The sequence below is a fragment of the Aethalodelphis obliquidens genome, unplaced genomic scaffold (genome assembly GCF_003676395.1).
Source record: "Aethalodelphis obliquidens isolate GAN/ISIS:26980383/991018 unplaced genomic scaffold, ASM367639v1 scaffold53, whole genome shotgun sequence".
In the NCBI taxonomy this organism is placed as follows: domain Eukaryota; kingdom Metazoa; phylum Chordata; class Mammalia; order Artiodactyla; family Delphinidae; genus Aethalodelphis; species Aethalodelphis obliquidens.
This window is the reverse complement of record NW_020837997.1, coordinates 9,628,586-9,649,418: the sequence shown is the minus strand read 5'-3', so window position 1 is coordinate 9,649,418 and position 20,833 is coordinate 9,628,586. Positions and strand designations below refer to the sequence as shown.

General features: G+C 54.6%; 2 protein-coding genes and 1 non-coding gene across 3 annotated transcripts; all 3 read right to left on the bottom strand.

The window, feature by feature from the left end:
* Positions 1 to 621: 621 nt before the first annotated feature.
* On the bottom strand, positions 622 to 694 carry TRNAP-UGG (transfer RNA proline (anticodon UGG)). The gene has a single exon. It is a non-coding gene; the product is annotated as a tRNA-Pro (tRNA).
* Positions 695 to 6,669: 5,975 nt separating this feature from the next.
* TUBB4A (tubulin beta 4A class IVa) lies at positions 6,670 to 11,606 on the bottom strand. Its single transcript, XM_027085799.1, has 4 exons — positions 11,493 to 11,606; positions 10,850 to 10,958; positions 10,631 to 10,741; positions 6,670 to 8,323 (listed from the first exon to the last, which is right to left on the bottom strand). The coding sequence occupies exons 1-4, from the start codon at positions 11,547 to 11,549 to the stop codon at positions 7,266 to 7,268; spliced, it is 1,335 nt and encodes a 444-aa protein (XP_026941600.1). The 5' UTR covers positions 11,550 to 11,606; the 3' UTR covers positions 6,670 to 7,265.
* A 2,133-nt stretch (positions 11,607 to 13,739) lies between these two features.
* On the bottom strand, positions 13,740 to 20,433 carry LOC113608846 (phospholipid phosphatase 3-like). Its single transcript, XM_027085819.1, has 3 exons — positions 20,295 to 20,433; positions 17,297 to 17,401; positions 13,740 to 16,356 (listed from the first exon to the last, which is right to left on the bottom strand). The coding sequence occupies exons 1-3, from the start codon at positions 20,403 to 20,405 to the stop codon at positions 15,922 to 15,924; spliced, it is 651 nt and encodes a 216-aa protein (XP_026941620.1). The 5' UTR covers positions 20,406 to 20,433; the 3' UTR covers positions 13,740 to 15,921.
* Positions 20,434 to 20,833: the final 400 nt, after the last annotated feature.

Sequence of the window (20,833 nt, the reverse complement as noted above, 5' to 3'; positions counted from 1 at the left end):
CCCACAGACAGACTCAGAGAGTCAAAATGCAGAGGAGTCTGCAAGACTCCTCGGTCTCCTGCAAGATACTGAGAATATCTGTGCGGATATAGGCATGCATCTGCATGAGTCCACATGTGGCCTGCCATGTCCTGGGGTATCTGGGGGTGCACGCCGTGTCTGTGTGCCTAGGAATTTGTGTCTAGTCCATCAGGCTGAGTGAAGATGTGGATGACTGGGGATTCTCATTCGGTGCATGTCCACATGACTGTGGGTGCGAGGGCATTTTCATGCTGAGGAGGAAGAGGTGAGCAGATGCACCAGCATGTGAACACACACACACACACACACACACACACACACACACACACACACACCTCCAAACCCTCCAGCCAAGATATAGGTGCATGAGGCTGAACACAGCTCGGTGCCACCTTTCTCTCCAAGGGGAGCTGGATCTCAGACAGGGCTGGGGATCAGGGGTGCAGAGTACCCGGGGCATCCTTCTCCCCTTCTCATGCTCTTGGGCCTTGCTATAGAATGAATGTTTGTGTTCCTCCCCCACCCCCGAATTTACATGCTACGTCTTTTTAAAGTTTTTTTTATTTTTTGGGCTGCACTGAGGAGGTTGCAGGATCTTAGTTCCCCAACCAGTGATTGAACCTGGGACTACGGCAGTCCAAGTGCAGAGTCCTAACCACTGGACCACCAGGGAACTCCCGGTGCTATATCTTAACCCCCAAGGTCATGGTATTAGGAGGTGGGGGTCTTTGGAACATCATTACATCATGAGGGTGAAGGCCATGAATGGGATTAGTGTCCTCATAAAGGAGACGTCAGAGAGATTCCCTCATCTTTCCACCATGGGAGGACACAGCAAGAAGATGGCCATCTATGAACCAGGAAGCAGGCTCTCACCAGGTACCAAATCTTCTGGTGCCTTGATCTTGAAATTCCAGCTTCCAGAGCCGTGAGAAATAAACGTCTGTTGTTCATAAGCCACCCAGTCTATGGTATTCTGTTAGCAGCCTGAATGGGCTAAGTCAGGCACAGCATTTGCGGAGATATCCCCAATCCTTCTTCATTTCTGAAATTTACTCCAATTCAATCCAATGGCAAACCCATGGGATGAGGATAAAGGAAGAGTTCACATCCCTGAGTGAAAGTGGGACCCTCTCTGTCCCTGTTTCTGCATCTTTTTTTTTCTTTTTGGCTGTACTGTGCAACATGCGGGATCTTAGTTCCCCAACCAGGGATTGAACCTGAGCCCCCTGCAGTGCAAGTGTGGAGTCTTAACCACTGGACCACCAGGGAAGTCCCCCTGTTTCTGCATCTGTAACAAGTAAATATGGTGCCTGCCTCAGAGATCCTGTGAGAGTTCAATGAGAGAATTCACATGAAATATTTAGTATGTGGTCGAGCCTGAACGGAGCTTTTGATATGTTCTCTGTATAATTATGGGAGATGGGTCAGTGAAGTGGTTAGAGAATGATTTTGGAGTCAGAGAGACTTGGGTTCAAGACCTGACTTAGGTCTTTAATGTCTGTGTGACCTTAGGCAAGTCATTTGACCTCTCTGTATTAGTTATCTATTGCTGCGTGACCTATCACCCTAAAGTTAGTGGCTTAAAAGAACACACATTTATTATCTGACAGTTTCCCCGGGGGCTGGGATTCTGGACACAGCTTAGTCGGATCCTGTGCTGCAGGGTCTCTCAGCTGTAATAAGGTGTCCATTGGGCTGTGGTCTCATCTGACGGCTCAACTGAAAAAGGATCTACTTCCAAGCTCACGATGTAGCCGTTGGCAGGATTCATTTTATTGTGGACAGAGGACCTCAGCTCCTTGCTGGCTGTTGGTCAGAGGTTACCCTCAGTTTTTGCCATGTGGACCTTACCAACCTGCTTCTTGCTTCCCCCTAGCAAGCAAGCTGAGAAGTCAATAGAGAGCTCACCAAGACAGAAGTCACAGGTTTTTGTAACACAGGCTTGGAAGTAGCATCCCATCGCCTTCGCCACATTGGTGCCATATTACATCTGTTGGTCAGAAGCAACCTTCAGGTCCAGCCCACGCTCAACGGGAGGGAATCACACAAGCACATGAATGGGGGAAGACGGGCATCATGGAGGGCTGTCTTAGAAACCACCTTCCACCTCCCTGTGTCTTTGTTTTCTTGCTATAGTTAAAAAATTTTTATTTTTTATGTTTTAAATTTTTTGGCCACACCGCGTGGCTTGTGGGATCTTAGTTCCTCAACCAAGGATTGAACCCGGGCCCCCAGCAGTGAAAACTAGGAGTCCTAATCACTGGACCGCCAGGGAATTCCCATATTTTCTCACTTTAAGAGGAGGAAAACAGGGACTTCCCTGGCGATCCAGTGGTTGGGACTCCACGCTTTCACTGCCAAGGGCCTGGGTTCGATCCCTGGTCAGGGAGCTAAGATCCCACAAGCCTCACCACACAGACGATAAATAAATAAATAAATAAATAAATAAATAAACTTCATACATCTTTATTTTAAAAAAAAGGGCTTCCCTGGTGGTGCAGTGGTTGAGAGTCCACCTGCCGATGCAGGGGACACGGGTTCGTGCCCCGGTCCGGGAAGATCCCACATGCCGCGGAGCAGCTGGGCCCGTGAGCCATGGCCGCTGAGCCTGCGCATCCAGAGCCTGTGCTCCGCAACGGGAGAGGCCACGACAGTGAGAGGTCCGCATACCGCAAAAAAAAAAAAAAGAGGAAAACAATACACCTCACAACACGTGGATTCACTTGCTCGTTCATTCAGCAAAGAATTACTGAGTATCTGTGTGGTATAAACTGTTCTACGCACGTGGTGAGCAAGGTAGTTAAGTTTCCTTGAAGCTTACATTCCGGTGGGTAGGGCAGGGGACAGATAAAAGAAACAAATCTACAAATAGACGAGATAATTTGAGTTACTGGTAGGTGCTCTCAGGGAAACGGAACAAGATAAAAGAGGCAGAGTGACTGGATACAATTTAGAGTTGCCAGGGAAGGCTGCTCTGAGGCGGTGTCCTTTGAACTGAAATCTGTGGACGAGAAGGGGCCGGTCATGTGCACCTCGGGGGGAAAGAAGGAGCAGGAACGGCATGTGCAAAGGCCCTGAGGTTGGATTGAACTTGATATGATCAAGCGCATAAAGGCCACAGTAGTTTCAGCTTAGGGAGGGAAGGGGAGGGGGATGAGGTTGTCATCATCAGTCATCAGCGAGTGGAGACCAAGGTGAGAAGTTTAGGTTTCAGTCTGAGTAGCATGGGAACTGCGGGAGGGAGGGTTGTGATTTGCATATAAAGGTGCCTCTCTGGCTGCTGTAGGAGGACGCTGCACACTGCAGAGGGCAGGGGTGGCAGCAGGGAGCCCAGGGAAGTGATGAGGGGGAATTGCCTGGGTGAACAACAATGGTGGCTTAGACCAGAGTATAGACGGCTGGAGAGGAGGGGGTCAAATTCAGGATAGATTTTTTTTTTAAGATTTATTTTATTATTTATTTATTTATTTAATTTAGTTTTGGCTGTATAGGGTCTTAGTTGCGGGCACGTGGGATCTTTGGTTGCTGTGCACAGGCTCTTCCTTGTGGCGCACGAGCTTCTCTCTAGTTGTGGCACGTAGGCTCCAGGGCACGTGGGCTCTGCAGTTTGCGGAACGCAGGGTCTCTTGTTGAGGTGCGCGAGCTCAATTGTTGTGGCGTGCGGGCTTAGTTGCCCTGTGGTATGTGGGATCTTAGTTCCCTTACGAGGGATTGAACCTGCGTCCCCTGCATTGGAAGGCGGATTCTTTACCACCGGACCACCAGGGAAGTCCCCAGGTTACATTTTGGAGACAGAGACAACTCGACTTGAGACAGGCTGGGACCTGGGACCCTTTGCTGCAGTGCTTGGCCCTGGATACACCTCTCTTTGAGCAACAAAATACAAGGAAACTATATGGGACTAAAAATAACTCAGTACATGTGCAGTTGGGGCAAATTCTGGACCCAAAATATGCAGAGACCAAGAAAACCCAACTGCCACTTTTGGAAAGCCTGGAGCAAAAACAGGGTGTTAGGAGCAAAAGCAAGGTACTGGGCATGCCCTGTGCACTCAACACCACCAGAGGGATGGGCAAGCCCCCTAAGCCATCGCTCCGGCCCGACCCCCTGGACACACCCCGCTACCCATATAACCAGCTCACCCCCCTGCACCCCTGCTCAGCAAGTGAACAAGCAAAGGAAACTGATGTTTGTTCTCGCTCCCTGCTGCTGCTGCAGGTGCCCCAATAAAGCCTTGCCTGAATTTCTTGTCTGGGCTCCAGTCAATTTCTATTGATTGGGGAAGGCCAAGAACCCTGGTCGGTATCAGATTCAGCAAAAGATAAGAAGAATGTGCTGGGTCGAGAAAACAATGAGTCCAGGCTGACTTCCAGACGCAGGATTTGAGCGCACGGGAGGTGCCGTTTCTCGGCGAAGGGGATTTAGTTGGGCAGAATAGGGAGTTCTTCTGGGGCCACGTTAGGTTTGGGACAATAAAGACAGCCAAGCTCACTGCCTAGTTCGTCGTCTTTCTGCCCCACCGCCCAGTGCTGGGCTGGGCCTGCTCAGATGACGGTGGCTGCAGGCTGGATTTCGCAGGTTGCCTTCCCCATGCTTCTCCTTCCTCCTGGCTGAAATGGGACCCAGGGAGGGGGCTGGTGGTCCAGCGAAGAGCCTGGTGGAAAAAGTTAATTGGCTCTCAGCATCCCTCCTTCTCTCTCTCTCTCTCTCTCCTTGTTGGCCTTTCTCTGTACCAGAAGCTGGGGGAGGGGGGAACTACATTTCCCAGACTTCTTTGCAGCTCTGGTTCTGGATGCAGATTAGGTTCTACCAATGAGAAACGCTCAGGAGAGATTTGGAAGGTAGAAGTGAGGCAGAACTCTGTGTGTGTGTTTAATTATTTAAAATTATTTTAACTTCACTTTAATTAATTTTTGTTCAGCCCTCTAGCAGACCTGTCTCTGTGGATTTGTGGGTGTTGGGCAGCGTTTCTGAACTCAACAGTTCCGGTGGCAGCCTCCTGATCTCCACTGTGCGGAGAAGCAGCTCCCAGGGTGCTGTTCCAACTTATTCCGGGGCTGCTCAAAAGGTGGGCTCACAGGCAGCGTTAATCAGCATCACCTGGGAGCTTGTTAAAAATGCAAAGTCTCCCCCCCTCCCCCCCACCATTGAATCAGAAACTATACGGTGGAACTCAGGAAGCTGCGTTCTTTCAAAGCTGTCCTGGTGACTCTTTTGCACGCTGAAGTTTAAGCACCGGCCTATAGCCCCCTCTCTCAGCCCCTCCAACGATGTTGTAAGCTCCTAAATCCTTGTATCCAATCCCTTTCTGCTTGATATGCCTAGAATGGTCCCTGCACTGAACCCTGGCGGATAAAATGCAATCAGAGTTCTAGACTTAAACGGCCAGCGTTTGAATACCAGGTCACCACTTCATAGCCATGGGACCATGGATAAGATACTTTGTAATTTCCATAGCTGGCCATAGCTGTATCTTCCATCCCACATGCTCTTCTAGAATCTTGCCACTCTACTCTCAAGAGGTGCGGTCTGTAGTCCATCCCCTTGAACCTAAACAGGGCTTTGTGAACACCTCAATTAGGAGTCCTCAGGACACCAAGCAACCCCTAAAGTTAAGTCAGAAAAATGCAATGAATTCTGCCTTGCTCTCTCAGGATGTTTGCTCTTGGAGAACCCAGCCACCATGCTGTGAGGAAGCCCAAGCAGACTATGCAGGGGTACTGACACCCTCCTTCTACCTGCCCCTGCTGAGCCCCGAGGCATCAACTTGGCAGTCGTGTGAGTGAGCCACCTTGAAAGATCCCTCAGCCTCCAGCAGGATTCTCTAGCTGATGCCACAGGGAGCACCGATGTGCTGCCTTGCCAAGCCCTGCCCAAATTGCAGAGTTGGGAGCAAAATAAATAACTGCTGTTGTTTTAAGCCCCTACATTTTTGGGGGGGTGGGTAATTTGTTACTCAGCAAGAGCTAACTTATATACTTTGTCTCCCTAAAAGCTCAGATCTTTGTTTTTTGGCCGCGCTGTGCAGATTGTGGGACCTTAGTTCCCCAACTGGGGATCGAACCTGCGCCCTCTGCAATGAAAGCGAGGAGTCCTAACCACTGAACCGCCAGGGAATTCCCTAAAAGTTCAGATCTTACAGTGTTGGTGTGAGGTTTATGAGATAAGGCATGTGCCAGGCCATCAAAGTGCTTCACACATATCAGTGACTCTGGCAGGACTGCCCCTCGGGCACTACCCCCAGCTGCCAACTACCCAGCTTCCTTCCCTAGAGACTCCCCCCTCCAGCTTTCCATTCTTGCAAAATGCCCCACAGAGAGTGGCAGCATCTCCATCACTAAGAACCCACCCAGTGCCAGGTACTGTGCCCTTGAGTCCTTACAAACATCCTTGAGGTGGTGCATGGGGGGAAAACATATGAGCCCATTTTACAGGTGAGCCAGTCGAGGCTCAGAGTGGGCCAGCATCTTGCTCAACACCAGAGGCTGAGTTAGTGGCGTAGCCTGGTCTGTCTGACTCTGAAATCTCTGCCCTCTCCCCACCCCCAGACTAGAAGTTCCTTCAGCACCCACCTCCATCCCATAGGGAGGAGCCCTCACGTGACCTTCCCATAGGATGATGAAAAGTACACTCGGCAGAAACACAGCAGGACAACAATTAATTTATTGAGGGTGAGGCGGGGGGAGGGTCGGGGAGCAGCCTCTCTTGCCCACACGCTCCAGGGCTTCTTTCTCCCCCAGCAGCACCCCTGGAAAACCAAGGTCGGCGGGAGCTGACGGGAGTGAATTCAGGAAGGAAATGGGGGGTCACGGAAGCCAGAAAGGTAGTCAGTTCAGAGGACGGGTGGGACTTGTAGGGTCAAAGGTGAGGCAAGTTCAGAGATGAAGGGAGAGACTCAGAGGGAGGGGTTGAAGTAAACCAGGGCTTATAGGTCTGGGGGGTGCAATGGGGCTCGTGGGGAGGTCAAGGGTGGAGAGGTCAGGGGTGAAGGAGGGAACATGGAGTTAAAGGTGGGGCTTGTAGGGTCAGAAGTGAAGCTGGGCTCATGGGGGTGTCCAAGGTGGGAGAGTTCAAGGGGGGTCAGAGATAAAGTGGGGCTCAAGGGTCAAAGGTTGGCTGGGGAAGAGGTGCAAGGTTGTAGGGTCAGAGGGGAGTCAGGCTGGGAGGTGAAGCAGGGGGTTCTTGGGGGGTCAAAGGTCAGCATCCTAGCAGGGCGCTGATGTGAAGTGATGGAGGCGGCCCTAGGCCACCTCCTCCTCGGCCTCCTCCTCAAACTCCCCCTCCTCGGCCGTGGCGTCCTGGTACTGCTGGTACTCGGACACCAGGTCGTTCATGTTGCTCTCGGCCTCGGTGAACTCCATCTCGTCCATGCCCTCGCCCGTGTACCAGTGCAGGAAGGCCTTGCGCCGGAACATGGCCGTGAACTGCTCCGAGATGCGCTTGAACAGCTCCTGGATGGCCGTGCTGTTGCCGATGAAGGTGGCGGCCATCTTCAGGCCGCGGGGCGGGATGTCGCACACGGCCGTCTTCACGTTGTTGGGGATCCACTCCACGAAGTAGCTGCTGTTTTTGCTCTGCACGCTCAGCATCTGCTCATCCACCTCCTTCATGGACATGCGGCCCCGGAACACAGCGGCCACGGTCAGGTAGCGGCCGTGGCGCGGGTCGCAGGCTGCCATCATGTTCTTGGCGTCGAACATCTGCTGGGTGAGTTCGGGCACCGTCAGCGCCCGGTACTGCTGGCTGCCCCGGCTGGTCAGCGGCGCGAAGCCGGGCATGAAGAAGTGCAGGCGCGGGAAGGGCACCATGTTCACGGCCAGCTTGCGCAGGTCGGCGTTGAGCTGGCCCGGGAAACGCAGGCACGTGGTGACCCCGCTCATGGTGGCCGACACCAGGTGGTTGAGGTCCCCGTAGGTGGGCGTGGTCAGCTTCAGGGTGCGGAAGCAGATGTCGTACAGCGCCTCGTTGTCGATACAGTAAGTCTCGTCTGTGTTCTCCACCAGCTGGTGCACGGACAGGGTGGCGTTGTAGGGCTCCACCACCGTGTCCGACACCTTGGGCGAGGGCACCACGCTGAAGGTGTTCATGATGCGGTCCGGGAACTCCTCGCGGATCTTGCTGATGAGGAGGGTGCCCATCCCGGACCCCGTGCCCCCGCCCAGCGAGTGGGTCAGCTGGAAGCCCTGCAGGCAGTCACAGCTCTCGGCTTCCTTCCGGACCACGTCCAGGACCGCGTCCACCAGCTCGGCACCCTCTGTGTAGTGGCCCTTGGCCCAGTTGTTGCCGGCTCCAGACTGGCCTGAAGAGGGAAGGGGAGGGGACACCCAGGCTGATATGGGGAAAGCCCACCCTCCACCCCGCTCCCAGCCATCCTAGTAGTTGAATAATAATAACAAAATCATTATTACTATTATTATTGTTATTATTATGACTTGTTCTCTCGGGTTCCATCCTTGCTTCCCTTCACCCAGCAGCCAGAAGGATTCTGATAAAACCTAAATCATGTTCTGCCTTAGCTCAAAATCACCCCAGTTCTTTCATCTTTCAGTAAAAGCCTAAATCCTCCCTTCGGCCCACAAGGCTCTGAATGACCTGCCCCGTCCCCTCCCTGCCCTCCCCTCCTCCCTCTCTCCCCCTCGCTCACTCTGCCCCAAGCAGGCCTCCTTGCTGTCCCTGCCACACACCCGGCATAGTCCTGCCTCAGGGCCTTTGCATATGCTGTTCCCTCTGCCTGGAATGCTGTTCCCTCAGATACCTACATGGCTCCCTCTTTCCCCTTCTTTAGGACTTTGTTACCCTCCGCAGAAGTGATAAACCTGTTTTTTTTTAATTAGTCATGTTTATTGTCTGTAATTTCACTGGGGAATGCAAACTCCAGAGGACAAGGATTAGAATTAGAATATTGGCTGGTATTTTTGTGAGCAGGTAACATTTCTTCTTGCCCCCTCCTCTGCTTCCATCCTGGTCTGGCCCCCTCATTGCGCATCTGGATCAGTAGAGTTGCTTCTGCCTTGGTCCTCCCACAGCCTCCCCCCAGTCTGTTCTCCTTGCAGCAGCCAGAGGGCACCAGTGAGCACCTGAGTCAGGTCCTGTTCCTTCTCTGTCCACAGCCCTCCAGGATTCCCACCTCCCCGGGATAAAAGCCCAAATCTTCCCTACAGCCTACAAGGCCCTGCACGACCTGCCCCCATCTCCTCCCTGCCCTCCCCTCCTCCCTCTCTCCCCTTCCCTCACTCTGCTCCAGCCACATGGGCCTCCTCACTGTTCCTCCAACACACCAGGCCTGGTCCTGCCCCAGGGCCTTTGCACGTGCTGTGCCCTCTGCCTGGAATGCTCTAACCCCAGGTACTCCCCTGATTGACTCTTCAGGTCTCTGTTCAATGTCACCTCCTCTGAGAGAATAGGATTTGAATTGGGTGGTCTGGCTCCTGAGTCCACACTTTTCTACCACCTCCCCTGCCTCACCTACCAGAGGCCACAGAATCTTTTTGGCCTGACTGGAGCCACCCATAATCATCCTAGAATCCCTCACATCTCTTGGTCAACCTCATTTAGTCTTTCCATAGCCACTTCCTGAGGATCTATTGTGCGTCATACCCACACATGACCATCATTATCTTCCTGAATCTTTGCAAAGAGCAGAGAGGGGAAGTCACTCGTCCAAGGTCACATAGCTTGTCCCGTCAATCCCTAGACTCCAGAGTAAACTACTGTGTACTAGGAGGAGGGGCCTGGGGGAGGGGGAGCCTGGGGCCTGATGTCAGGTGGGGATGTGCAGTTAGCTTGACCTAGAGGTACCAGGAAATGTTTCCTACACGGTTGTTCAGAGTGTGCAGGCCCCTTCAATCTGAGGGCTGCAAATGTGCCCACTGTCTTCACATATGCTGTTCCTTCTGTCTTACACACCTTTCCTCCCTTCATTGCCTTTTGGTCAACCCCAGTCCTATTCATCTTTTAGGCTGCAGACATTAAGAGTGACAATGATAATAAAAATGACAACAGAACATCAAATGCTTAGTTATCTTTTCCTCTGTGCTAGGCATTGTTCTGAGTTCTTTATACGTGTTAGTGGCTTTAAGTCTCACCATCCTGAAAAGTAAGTTTTTGTATAATCCCTGTTTGAAAGATGAGGAGACGGGCACAGAGAGATTGAAGGGCCTGTCCAAAATCACCAAGATGCCTCAATCAGTGGCTGAGTTTGACTTATTTCTCTTCTCTTCCCAGCTCCCTCCACCAGCTTGGGGGTGGGGGCAGAGAGCTTTATCTGTTTTATTCTTGGCTATATTCCCAGGGGGCACAGTAGGGCCTGGTATGCAGTAGGTGCTAATAAGTGTTTGTCGACTGCATGATGTGGCAGAACAGGGATTTGAACACCGCAGTCTGGCTCAGGTCCATACTGTTAAATTAAAATGCTACCTTCTCCGGGAAGCCTTTCCTACCCTGCGCCTCCCCTGGATTCCCACAGTGGCCTGTGTATCCGCTTTCCCCACTGGCCTCTGGGTTCCTGAGTCTAGATGCTAGGTGAAGAATTTTCACCAAGCATGTGGAAGTGAAAGAATCTGGGGAGTGGGGGCTTCCCTGCCTGTGTCTCATGATGGTGACTCACCAAACACAAAGTTGTCAGGACGAAAGATCTGGCCGAAGGGACCTGAGCGGACAGAGTCCATGGTGCCCGGCTCGAGGTCCACCAGCACAGCTCTGGGGACGTAATTTCCTCCTGCAGAGAAGCAGATGGAGAGCAGCTTGGTCAGCACCAGGAGCCAGTATCCTGTCCCCTCCCAGGCCCTCGCCACCCCCACTCTGGCAGGTGCCCCCTGTCCCTTACCTGTGGCCTCATTGTAGTACACGTTGATTCTCTCCAGCTGCAGGTCACTGTCCCCATGGTATGTGCCAGTGGGATCGATGCCATGCTCATCACTGATCACCTCCCAAAACTGGGGGGGGAGGGCGGTGGTAAGGACCAAGAAGGTGGAGCCGGTGGCCAGGTCTGCCCCACCTCCATCTTCTGGGCTCAGGACCCCCACTCACCTCCCTAGCTGCCACCTGTCCCCCAGGCAAGGTGAGTGTGGAACCTAGAGGCAGAGTGGGCGGACGAGGATGAGGCAGCAAGAAGGGATCGGTGGGGGCGGGGTGGAGCAGACTCACCACCGCAGCCCAGCGGGCTGGGGTCAGCGCTCCCTGGCTGCTGCCGTGGGGAGGGGCGGGGTCTCTTTGTGCGTGTGGAGGGGACAGTGAGCCAGCTGTGAGGCCAGCTGTGGCAAGCGGACAGAAGCCTGGGCCCCACCCCCATGGGCCTCTTTGTTCCCAGCTTGGCCCTGCCCCCTGCGCCCTTCCCCACCGTCCCTGGGGTGCTGGCCTCCTGGGGGGCCCCGTTCCCCAAAAGGCCCATGGTGGAAGAGCTCTGCGGAGCTCGGTGGACCGCGCTCCGCATCTCTCGACCGCCTCCCCAGGCCCGGTCCCTCGCGTACCTTGGCTCCGATCTGGTTGCCGCACTGGCCGGCCTGCAGGTGCACGATCTCCCGCATGGCGGCGGCGCTGATGGTGGACACGGCGGCGCTGGTGCTGATGCTGGGAACTGCGGCAGCGAGGCGGGTGGTGGACGCGGCGGCGGCGGCGAAGCACGGTCCCTGCGCTCCCGGGGCGCCTCTATATGAGCGGGCGGGGCTCGCGTCACTGCAGGTCACCGGCCCGCTCCGCCCCCCGGTCCCGCCCCGGGACGGAGGGTGCGGGGATTGACGGATACCCCTCCCCTGCCGCCTGGAGACCTCTGGGGGCAGGGGCTGGGGCGAGCCGGGGCTCCGTGCGCCCCCCACCCCGGGCCGTGGCGGGGGGTGAAGCCTCTCAGGCACCAACAGTACCATCTTCCTCCATCCCACCCCTCCCGCCCCCAGCCAGGCCTGGCGACCCGGGTTTTGCAGGGATTGGGCGGGGGGAGGGAGAGCGCCCGGTAAACAAGCAGCCGGGAGATTCTGCCTCTCCCGGCTCTCGCCCCGAACGACCCTGCCTCAGTTTCTCCGTCCCAAGCCTCCCTCCCCATTCCGTTTAGTTCTCGTTCGCCAGACCCTCGCATTAACCGAGAGGGCTCCTAGTGGGGCCGTTCGCCAGACCCTGGCATTAACCGAGAGGGCTGCTAGTGGGGCCGAGCTGGCCGCTCCGGAGCAGCCGACAGTTTTGGGAGGAGGGGGCAGTCGGTTTCTGCAGGACTTGTCTTGAAGCTGGGTAGTAAGTAAAACCACGATTTCCCTTCCATGTTTGACTGCGGATGCTTTTGGAAGCTGATGGAGGTTTGGGGGGGACTGTTCGCTCCCCCTGGACACCTCGGTTGGGCTTTGGGTCTGTCGCAGGTGGGGTCACCCTCAGCCTTGTCTGGGGTCGAACATCAAAGATTAAGACTTATAGCTGGATTACATACTGCGGGGATAGAGGGCTTCCGGCGGGCTGCCTTACTCCCCCCAGATCGGCACCTCTCTGCTCCATTGTTATAATTTATTCCAATCCATCGTCCTGCCTTTGCATTTATTACTATTATGACCTTGCACAGGCCACTTGGCTTCCCCCTGGCTGAATTTCCTGCAAGATGGGGCTGTCAGGAACCCTCTAGGCGGTTGAGAGGGTCCAAAGATGGCCCAGTTAACAAGATGGCCCCGGTTTCCCCTCGCAGAGTAAACGATAAATTGTAGCTATTAGTATTACAATTATTATTGTAATACTGGGCAAGACTTCCTGTGCTGCCCCACAAGCGCAGGCCAGACTTCTTGGGGCCACTTTCTGCTGGCAGCCTCCGGCTCTGCCATCCCTGGAAGCCTCTCCCTCCTCCTCCACGGCTTCTGGCCACTGCGGGGTGGGGGTGGGATTAGCCAGGTCGGCTGAAGGGCTGGGACCTCACGCTCTCACCAGTGGCTTCCAATTTTGTGGTTCTCAACAGGGAGCGATTCTGCCCCGTAGGGACACTTGGCAGTGTCTGGAGATGTTTTTGGTTGTTATGCCTGGATGGGTGTGTGTGTGTGTTACTGGCATCTAGTGAGTGGATGTTGCTAAACATTCTAGGGTGCACAGGACAGTCTCCCCCTCCCCCCAAAGAATTATCTGGTCCAAATGTCAATAGTGCTCAAGGTTGAGAAACACTGTTATTTGAGAAAAACAAACAAACAAAAAACAACTGAGTTAGATCTTTAGGCTCACACTAGACACCCGAATAAACTCCTGATGGATCAGACAGTACAAACGAGGGTGACCCCCCTCCCCCTCCCCCCAGCAGCTGTGAATTACTTCCTCTCTCTGTGATTTAAACGTGTACAGCATCCTGGGACTTCAGGAGGTCAGATGATTATGGAGCACAGTCTCCTGGGGGTCAGCAGAATCCCCTAAGCCAGAAATTCTCAGCTGGCCGTGATTCTCCACCCCCCTGCCCCACCAACACACAGTGGAAACTTGACAATGTCTGGAGTCATTTTTGATCTTTACAACTTGGGGCTGTTATTGGCATCCATTGGGTGGAGCCTAGGGAGGCTGCTCAGCGTCCTACAGTGCACAGGGCTGGCCTCTGCAGCAAAGGATAATCTGGTCCCAAATGCCAATGGCAATAGCCAAGGTCGAGAAACCTGACTGAGACTTCTGAGGTTATCAAATGTTCTTACGGTTGATCCCCGAGACCCGGTTCCCGGATTGAAATAGGAAGTCCATCAACGCATGTTAATATCTGTCAAAAATTCATAAACCCTGTGTTGGCATTTTATTATTTAATATATCAAGAATCATCAAAACATAAAAGTGGAAGTGGCCCTGCTGGGAGGGGCTGATTTGGGGTTCAGCCCCAGAAAAATGGGGCTTCCTGTGTCACTCCACCAGGGCAAGGCTGATTTGGGGTCAGGGCTGAGCTCCAGGGAGGTGGGACTTCCTGGATTAGCCCACCTTGGTAGGGATAGCCCCCTGGAGAGCACAGGTTCTGGTGAGCAATGGGTGCCCTCTATCTTTCTCTGAATCGGGGCATCCTTTGGGTTCCCTGAGGGCCCTCAGGGGAGGAATACAGAGAGGGGAAATGAGGAGGAAAGTGGCGAGCAGGGGATGGGTGGTCTTCTAGCAGCTGGAGCTTCTGGGACTTGACATCACCCAAGATGTAGAAAGCCCGCAGGGATGAAGTGGGGAGGGGTAGGGGTGGGCTGACGTCACCTACACCCCAAGGCCACTCCCTCTTCAGTCTGGCCTCTCCCAGGCTCCCTTCCTGGGAGATGAGGAGTGCCAGGTGTACCCAATGGCTCTCGGGCAAGCAGAGCCTCCCTGGTACCCAGGTGCCCCACGGCATCACTCACCACCCAGAAAGCCATCAAAGCTCCCTGCAAGAATCCGAAGATGGCATCGTAGGGTTGGTGCCATGGTCCAAGACCCGGATGTAGCCAAGGACAAGAAAAGGAGCTGGATGGTGGGCCGTAAGAGCCAGATTTTCTGTCCCCAGGAACTGGCCTGTACCTAGAGCTGGAAGGCGGGTGGGCAGCGCCTTGAAACCCTGGGAGCAGGTATCCAGAGGGACTCCACCCGGCGGCTGCGTTTTTGTGCCCACCGGCCTGTCTGAGCCTGTCAATTTTATATGGAAATGGATTTCAGCCTCTAAAGAGGGTAGGGGCTGTGGCCCCCGAAACCATCATTGTAAGAGAACTTCATGCTATCAATATTGGGAGAATTGTTAGATGGTGAATGATTTCCCAAGAGTCAGATGAGGCCCTCCGGATACGCTCATACTGTGACCCGGCACTGCCACTTTCTGCCAGTGTCAGATCTCTAATCGAAGCAGGTTGGCCTCATCAGGGGGCCCTCAAAAGCAGAGTTTGGGCTCTTGCTTTTGAAATGGAAAACAGAAAAAAAAAAAGGTGGGGGAATTCCCCGAGACCCAGAACATTCTGTTCACAAAGTTGACCATTCGGTCCATAAAATCAGGGGAAGGCCCGACTTCTAGCTGTGTGTGGTCGGTCTGTGCACCTCCTGGCATTGTTGGCGTGCTCCCCTGAGATGGAGGGAGTCTGTTTTGCCTGCTATTAATGATAATAGTGACCTTTAGGGCAGATCCTGTTCTAAATACTTTGAGCGAGTCAGCTCATTTATGTGTTAACTCATGAAACCACAACCCTAGGGGGCAAGTGCTATTTCCACACCCATTTGACAGATGAGGAAATGGAGGCCCAAGGACATTGAGTGTCTCACGCAAGGTCACACACAGTTGAGGCTGGGAATGGAGCATGTACATTCCAGCTCCAAAGCCCTATCACTACAGGAGGCTGTAGTTACTTTGTCTATAAAAAAAAGGGGGGCCGGCTGGCAGTCGAATGGGCTGCCTTTCAGGAAGAAAACGTTGCTGGTGTGAAGGCAGCCGTGTAGCATCACGTGCACTGTGGCCAGGGCTTCTGTGTCGTTGTGTCTGCCCACCACGGTGCCCGGGTGCTCTGGGCTGGCTGCGATGTGTGCGATCCGCTTCTGCCAGCCGAGTCTATGCCTGTGGGTCATCGGCTCCTTCCCAGGGGTTCCCCCACCCCCCGCCCTGCTCCTCCTGCCACTTTATTACCCAAAACTTAGAGCTACACCTCAGCTGGGTCTGATTTCCCTTCCCCCTGCCCTTGGTGGAGCCCAGCCCTGGGCATGGACCCAGCCTGGCATGGGCCCTCTCCAGCTGCAGGGAGGGGGAGACAGAGGGTTCTGGAAGTTGCTGTTCTGGGACAGGGATGCTGAATGAGTCTTAAGAGAAGATGGGCCCTCCCCGTTCTCGCCCTCCTGACTCTGGGGGAACACACAAGCTCTATGGAAGCTGTGTCTGGCACTGCAGGCACCAAGCATGGGGTGGGGGCGGGCGGGGGGACAATGGAGTATTTTCTGGCCTTGCCGGGTGTGCAGCCCACCTCGGGCCAACACTCACCACCAAATACACCATGGAGTACATGCCGATGGAGGCGTCCACAGAATAGAAGGATTTCCTGGGGGACGGGCAGGGGCAGGGTGGACATCAGCTGGGGCTGGGGTGGGGTGGGGATGCCTCCTGGGTTCCCCTCCTTGACCGCCCACTCGCCTGACATCGAGGACGTCTTTGGGGTGCCCTGTGCAGGTGTAGTTGGTGACGTAGCCGCTCTCGAGGTCAAAGGAGGCTGGGTCGGGCAGGCACGTGGCCAGGAAGTGGGGCCGCAGGTGACCTGTGGTCATCTTGGCAATGCTGGTCGGGGAGCAGCTGGCCAGGCCGCCAAAAATGAAGGTGCCCAGCTGCTTGTAGATCATGGCCATGTAAGTGCCGCTCATGAAGGCTGACGAGCTCAGCTGCAAGAGCTTGACACGAATCAACTCTCCCAGGCTGATCTGTGGGGCCGTGTGAGAGGGGTGAGGGGTCACTGCTGAGGGCCGAGGGCGCAACAAGAGTGGGAAAACCCCAACCCTTTGTCTCAGACAGGTTCATATGGAAGGGAGGCTGTTCTTTCCCAGTAAACCAGGCAAAAGGGTGGGGCTTCTCATTCCATCCCACACACACACACAGATGGGTGACTTCTCCCACCCTTGTGCCTGAAATGGGCAGGACTTCCTAAGCCAATAAGGCTTCCCATATCATCAAGAAAAGGGGGGGGTGTCCCTTAACTGAAAAGGGCGGGACTTCCTGTTATACCAGGAAAAGAGGCGGGGCATCTCCCTAGTTTATGTCAGACATAGGTAGGATTTCCTGTCCCATATCTGAAAGGGGCGGGACTTCCTGTTATACCAGGAAAAGAGGTGGGTCATCTCCCTAGTTTATGTCAGACATAGGCAGGATTTCCCGTCTCATATATGAAAGGGGTGGGGCTTCCTGTTATACCAGGAAAAAAGGATAGACTTCCTCCCAAATGCCTGAAAATGATGGAACTTCCCTTGTCACTGGGAGAAAGAGGCAGGATGTTCCATGTTTGAAAGGGGGAGATTTCCCAGATCCCCAGAAAAGGGGCAGGACTGCTTCCTGCCTTCTGCATATAAGGAATGGGGCTTCCCTGTCCACTGGGGGGCAGGGGCTGAACTTCTTGTCCCATACCTAAGGCAGAGAGGTGGGTGTTTCCTCTATATTATGTCAAAAGTGGGGGGGCTAACATTTTCCTCAAGGAAAGGAGTTTTATGCCATCGAGCAGTGAGATTTCCCATTTCAGTAGGAAAAGAGGTGGTACTTCCTCCTGCCTTAGATCTATAATGGGTGGGGGTTTCCACTTTGCCAGAAAAACAGGTGAACTTTCCCATGTTGTGTCACCATGGCCTGAGGTGAAAGTGGCCACCCTCTTACCGTGAAGATGGAGATGAAGAAGCCCATCTTTATGAGTGCCGAGTCTTCGATGATGTAATGGGCCACTCGGGGGTATTGGATGGTGGTGTCATTGCAAAAGAAGCCCTGGATGTGGGGTACCAGCAAACCGGTCTCATTCAGCACGATGGGGAGACTGACTGCAGGGGGTGGAGATGACCCCACTCATGGATGGGTCAACTGAGGTTTACCCTCCTTAGGCCTTCCGGCCAGTCTGTCCTCCCGGCATCTCCACAGGCTGGACGTGGGGACGTGCGTAGAGAGCACAGTATGGCCAGGAGGCCAGAGGAGGCCAGAGCCCCAGGGACCCATTCACTGGTGGGGTCCTGTGAATGAGATGGGTGAGGGGTTAATATAAGGAGGGGATAAGTGTGGAAGGGCTTGCTCTTTCTGTATGTGTGTGTGTCCTGATGTATGTGTGTATGATTGTGGCTCTGCGTGCCTGTGTGTGAATGTGTGTGTGTGTTGATGGGTATCTATGTCTATGACATGCGTATGTGGTGTGAATAGGTGTCTGTGGTACACATGGGTACATGTCTGAGTGTGTGTGCTCCTCTCTGCAATGTGTGTGTGTATGTGCGTGTGTGTGTGTGTGTGTGAGAGAGAGCGAGAGAGAGCGATTATGCATTGTGTCCACGGATGTGTGTGTTGTGTTGGTGTGTGTGTGTGCTTGTATCTGGGATCTGTGTATGTGTTCATGTCTATATCCATGGCTCTGTGGCTGATTGAGCTGGGAGGGGAGATACTGGTGGCAAAGTTGTGTGTGAGCAGTGTCCAGGGCCCCTCACCTGACACTGCCATCCTGAATTCAGACAGACCAAGGGGCTTCTCTCCAGCAGGTGCCAGGCTCTCTGTCTGGCCCACTCATCCTCAAAGCCTACACCCAGGCCTCCCTCCACTGTCTTGACCCTGTCATCCTGTCACCCACTGAAGTTTAGTGGAGCCAGGCAGCTGGAACCCAGCCTCCCACAGTCCCCAGCTCCCTTACTGGGCTGGGAGGGCAAAGCTAGTATCCCAGCCTGGCCTCTCCTCCCCAGTGAGGAGGTTTTGGTCACTAGCTCTGCCCACCGGGGAATGGGGGGGGGCGGCCCTGGCATATGCCAGCCACACATCTAGACCCCAAGCAAGCTCAGGCCACGCAGATTCCCAAACACACAGGGTCTGACATGCACAATTATACAATACAACCACACAGTCTGACCCAGACACCCAGATTCAGATGTACACACACAGACATATAATGCAACAATATACCCACAATACACATAGGCCCTTATAGACCCCCACACACACCCAGCTACACAAATACCATTGGATCTGCCCCCAGCCCAGATGCACAGTCACGGGCTCCCATAGATCAAGTGCATGCATAGGAGTCACCCACAATGAACACACCCCCCGAAAACCAATGCAACACCCCCGAAAACCAATGCAACACACAACACAGCAACACAACATGCAACCCAGAGACCCGAAGGGACACCCACACACCCACACACACACGTGTGCATGAGCATACATACACAGAATCATACTCATTCACATGGATATAAGTTCAACACAGACCAGCCCCAGACATACGGACAGACCCAGGGGCTTGCACACAACATACACAGTCAAACATACACAGAGATACACAATACAAACATACCTCCCCCACTATAGACACATAGACTCAGATCCACAACTCAAAGAGACATGCAGCAAATAAAATCATACGAAAGGCTGAAAAAAAAAAAAAAAGATGCACAGCCAGATGCTCACCCAGCACCCAGACCCAGGAAGACAGGTAAACACACAAAGCCACGCTTGTGGAGAGTCCCTATCGTCCCCATTCACACGGACACACATTGACCCAGACATCCCGGAAACATGTTGATGAACACACCGATGTGAAGACACACAGCCCAAGTACACACACCAGGGCAGGCAGCCAGCCCCCAATCTAGCGACACTCAGATAAAGACAGGAAGACAGACCCCTCCGCTGCCCCTTGGGTGTCCGCATGGTGGTGGTGCGGGGTGCTCAAGGACGCTGGGGAGGGGGCTCACCCGGCAGCAGACAGAACAAATCCAAAGCCACCAACAGCTTGGCGGTCCAGCAGTGTGGCAGCAGATGGCACGTGGGTGGTTCTCCGCGGGTCCCCCGGCCACAGGCACTGGTACCGGACCACCAGCTCGGGCAAGGCCAAGACAGTATGTGGTAAGCTTATCGACTGTGGGGGGCGAAGGGGTGGGCACGCCCACCCAGACTGGGATTAGAGCTCGAGAGTCGGGCCGGATACAGCGGGGAGAGGCTGGCCTGAATGGTGAAGACCAAGGTGGGCAGGGGCGGGGTCCCATTGTAGGGCAGTAATTAGATGACCAAGGGGGCGTGGCCTTCCCGAGGACGGCCCTGGGGCCGGGGAAACTGAGGCCTGTCTGACTCCGTTAGCTAGGAGCCCCCATTCCATACAGGGACTTGACTGATTTGGGGTAAGGTCTTGAAAGCGTGGGTGAGGTCTGGAAGAAGGTAGAGAGGAACAAAATGGGCGGGGCCTAAATGCTCAGACAAAATGCTCAGAGACCCGCAGGCTGTGGTGTCCCCAGGGAAGTTCATTCTAAGGATGGGGATGGTTCGAAGGCCTGGACTGGGAAGGGGGCAGGGAGTTCTGGAAAAGTGTAACCCAGGGCAGGGCCGAGGATTTCAGATAGGAGACAATAGAAGGGCAGAGACGGGGGAGAGGATGGTGCAGGACGAAGAAAAGTAGAAAAGTGGGTGGGGTAGGAAGGTGGGCAAGGCCTGGAAGGTTGCTGTCTGAGAAGTGGGCGGAGCCTAGGGAGAATGATGGGAAAGTGGGCGAGACTGGGGGTGGGCAGGGCTTGAGACAATGATGGCTAGGAAGTGGGAGGGGCCTGGGAGAATGACATAGAAGTGGGAGGGGCTGATGAGAGGGCAGGGCTTGGGAGATTGGGATCAACTCTGGGAGGGGCAAGCCCACCTTTTTCAGGGTTCCGCGGGTCAAAGTCATATCGGAGTTGACGAGAGTCCTCCTGGGCCAGCGGTCTCCGTGCTGGGCATTGCAGACCTTGGGCGATTCCCTGGTGGTCATTTTCGGGCTGAGAGCCAAGCTGGGTAGGCGGGTCCCTTCCATCTCTACCAACGGTTGCCCTGTCATGCCCCGCCCCGCCGAGAGCCCTCGCCGTTCCTCATTGGTCGGGCGCGGGCCAATGGGAATTCGCCGCCGGGCTTATCGCGTCTTGCACCGTTCCCGGAGCAGCACCCTCCCCTCGGGGACCCTGGATCGCACCGAGTGGGGACGGGTGAGGGTCTTCCATCCCACTCCTGCTTCCCACGCTCTGTTCCCTTGTCCAAGGCCGTCTGATCCCGCTCCGGCCGCCCGTGTCCCCGCTCCCCCGTTGCCACGCACCTTCCTCCGGGCTTTGCAGTCGATACCGAAGCACCTTTCCTTCCTTTCAGCCTAGACGCCCCCCTCCCAACGACCCATTCAGTGCAGCCCTGGACTGAGGCGCCCGGTCC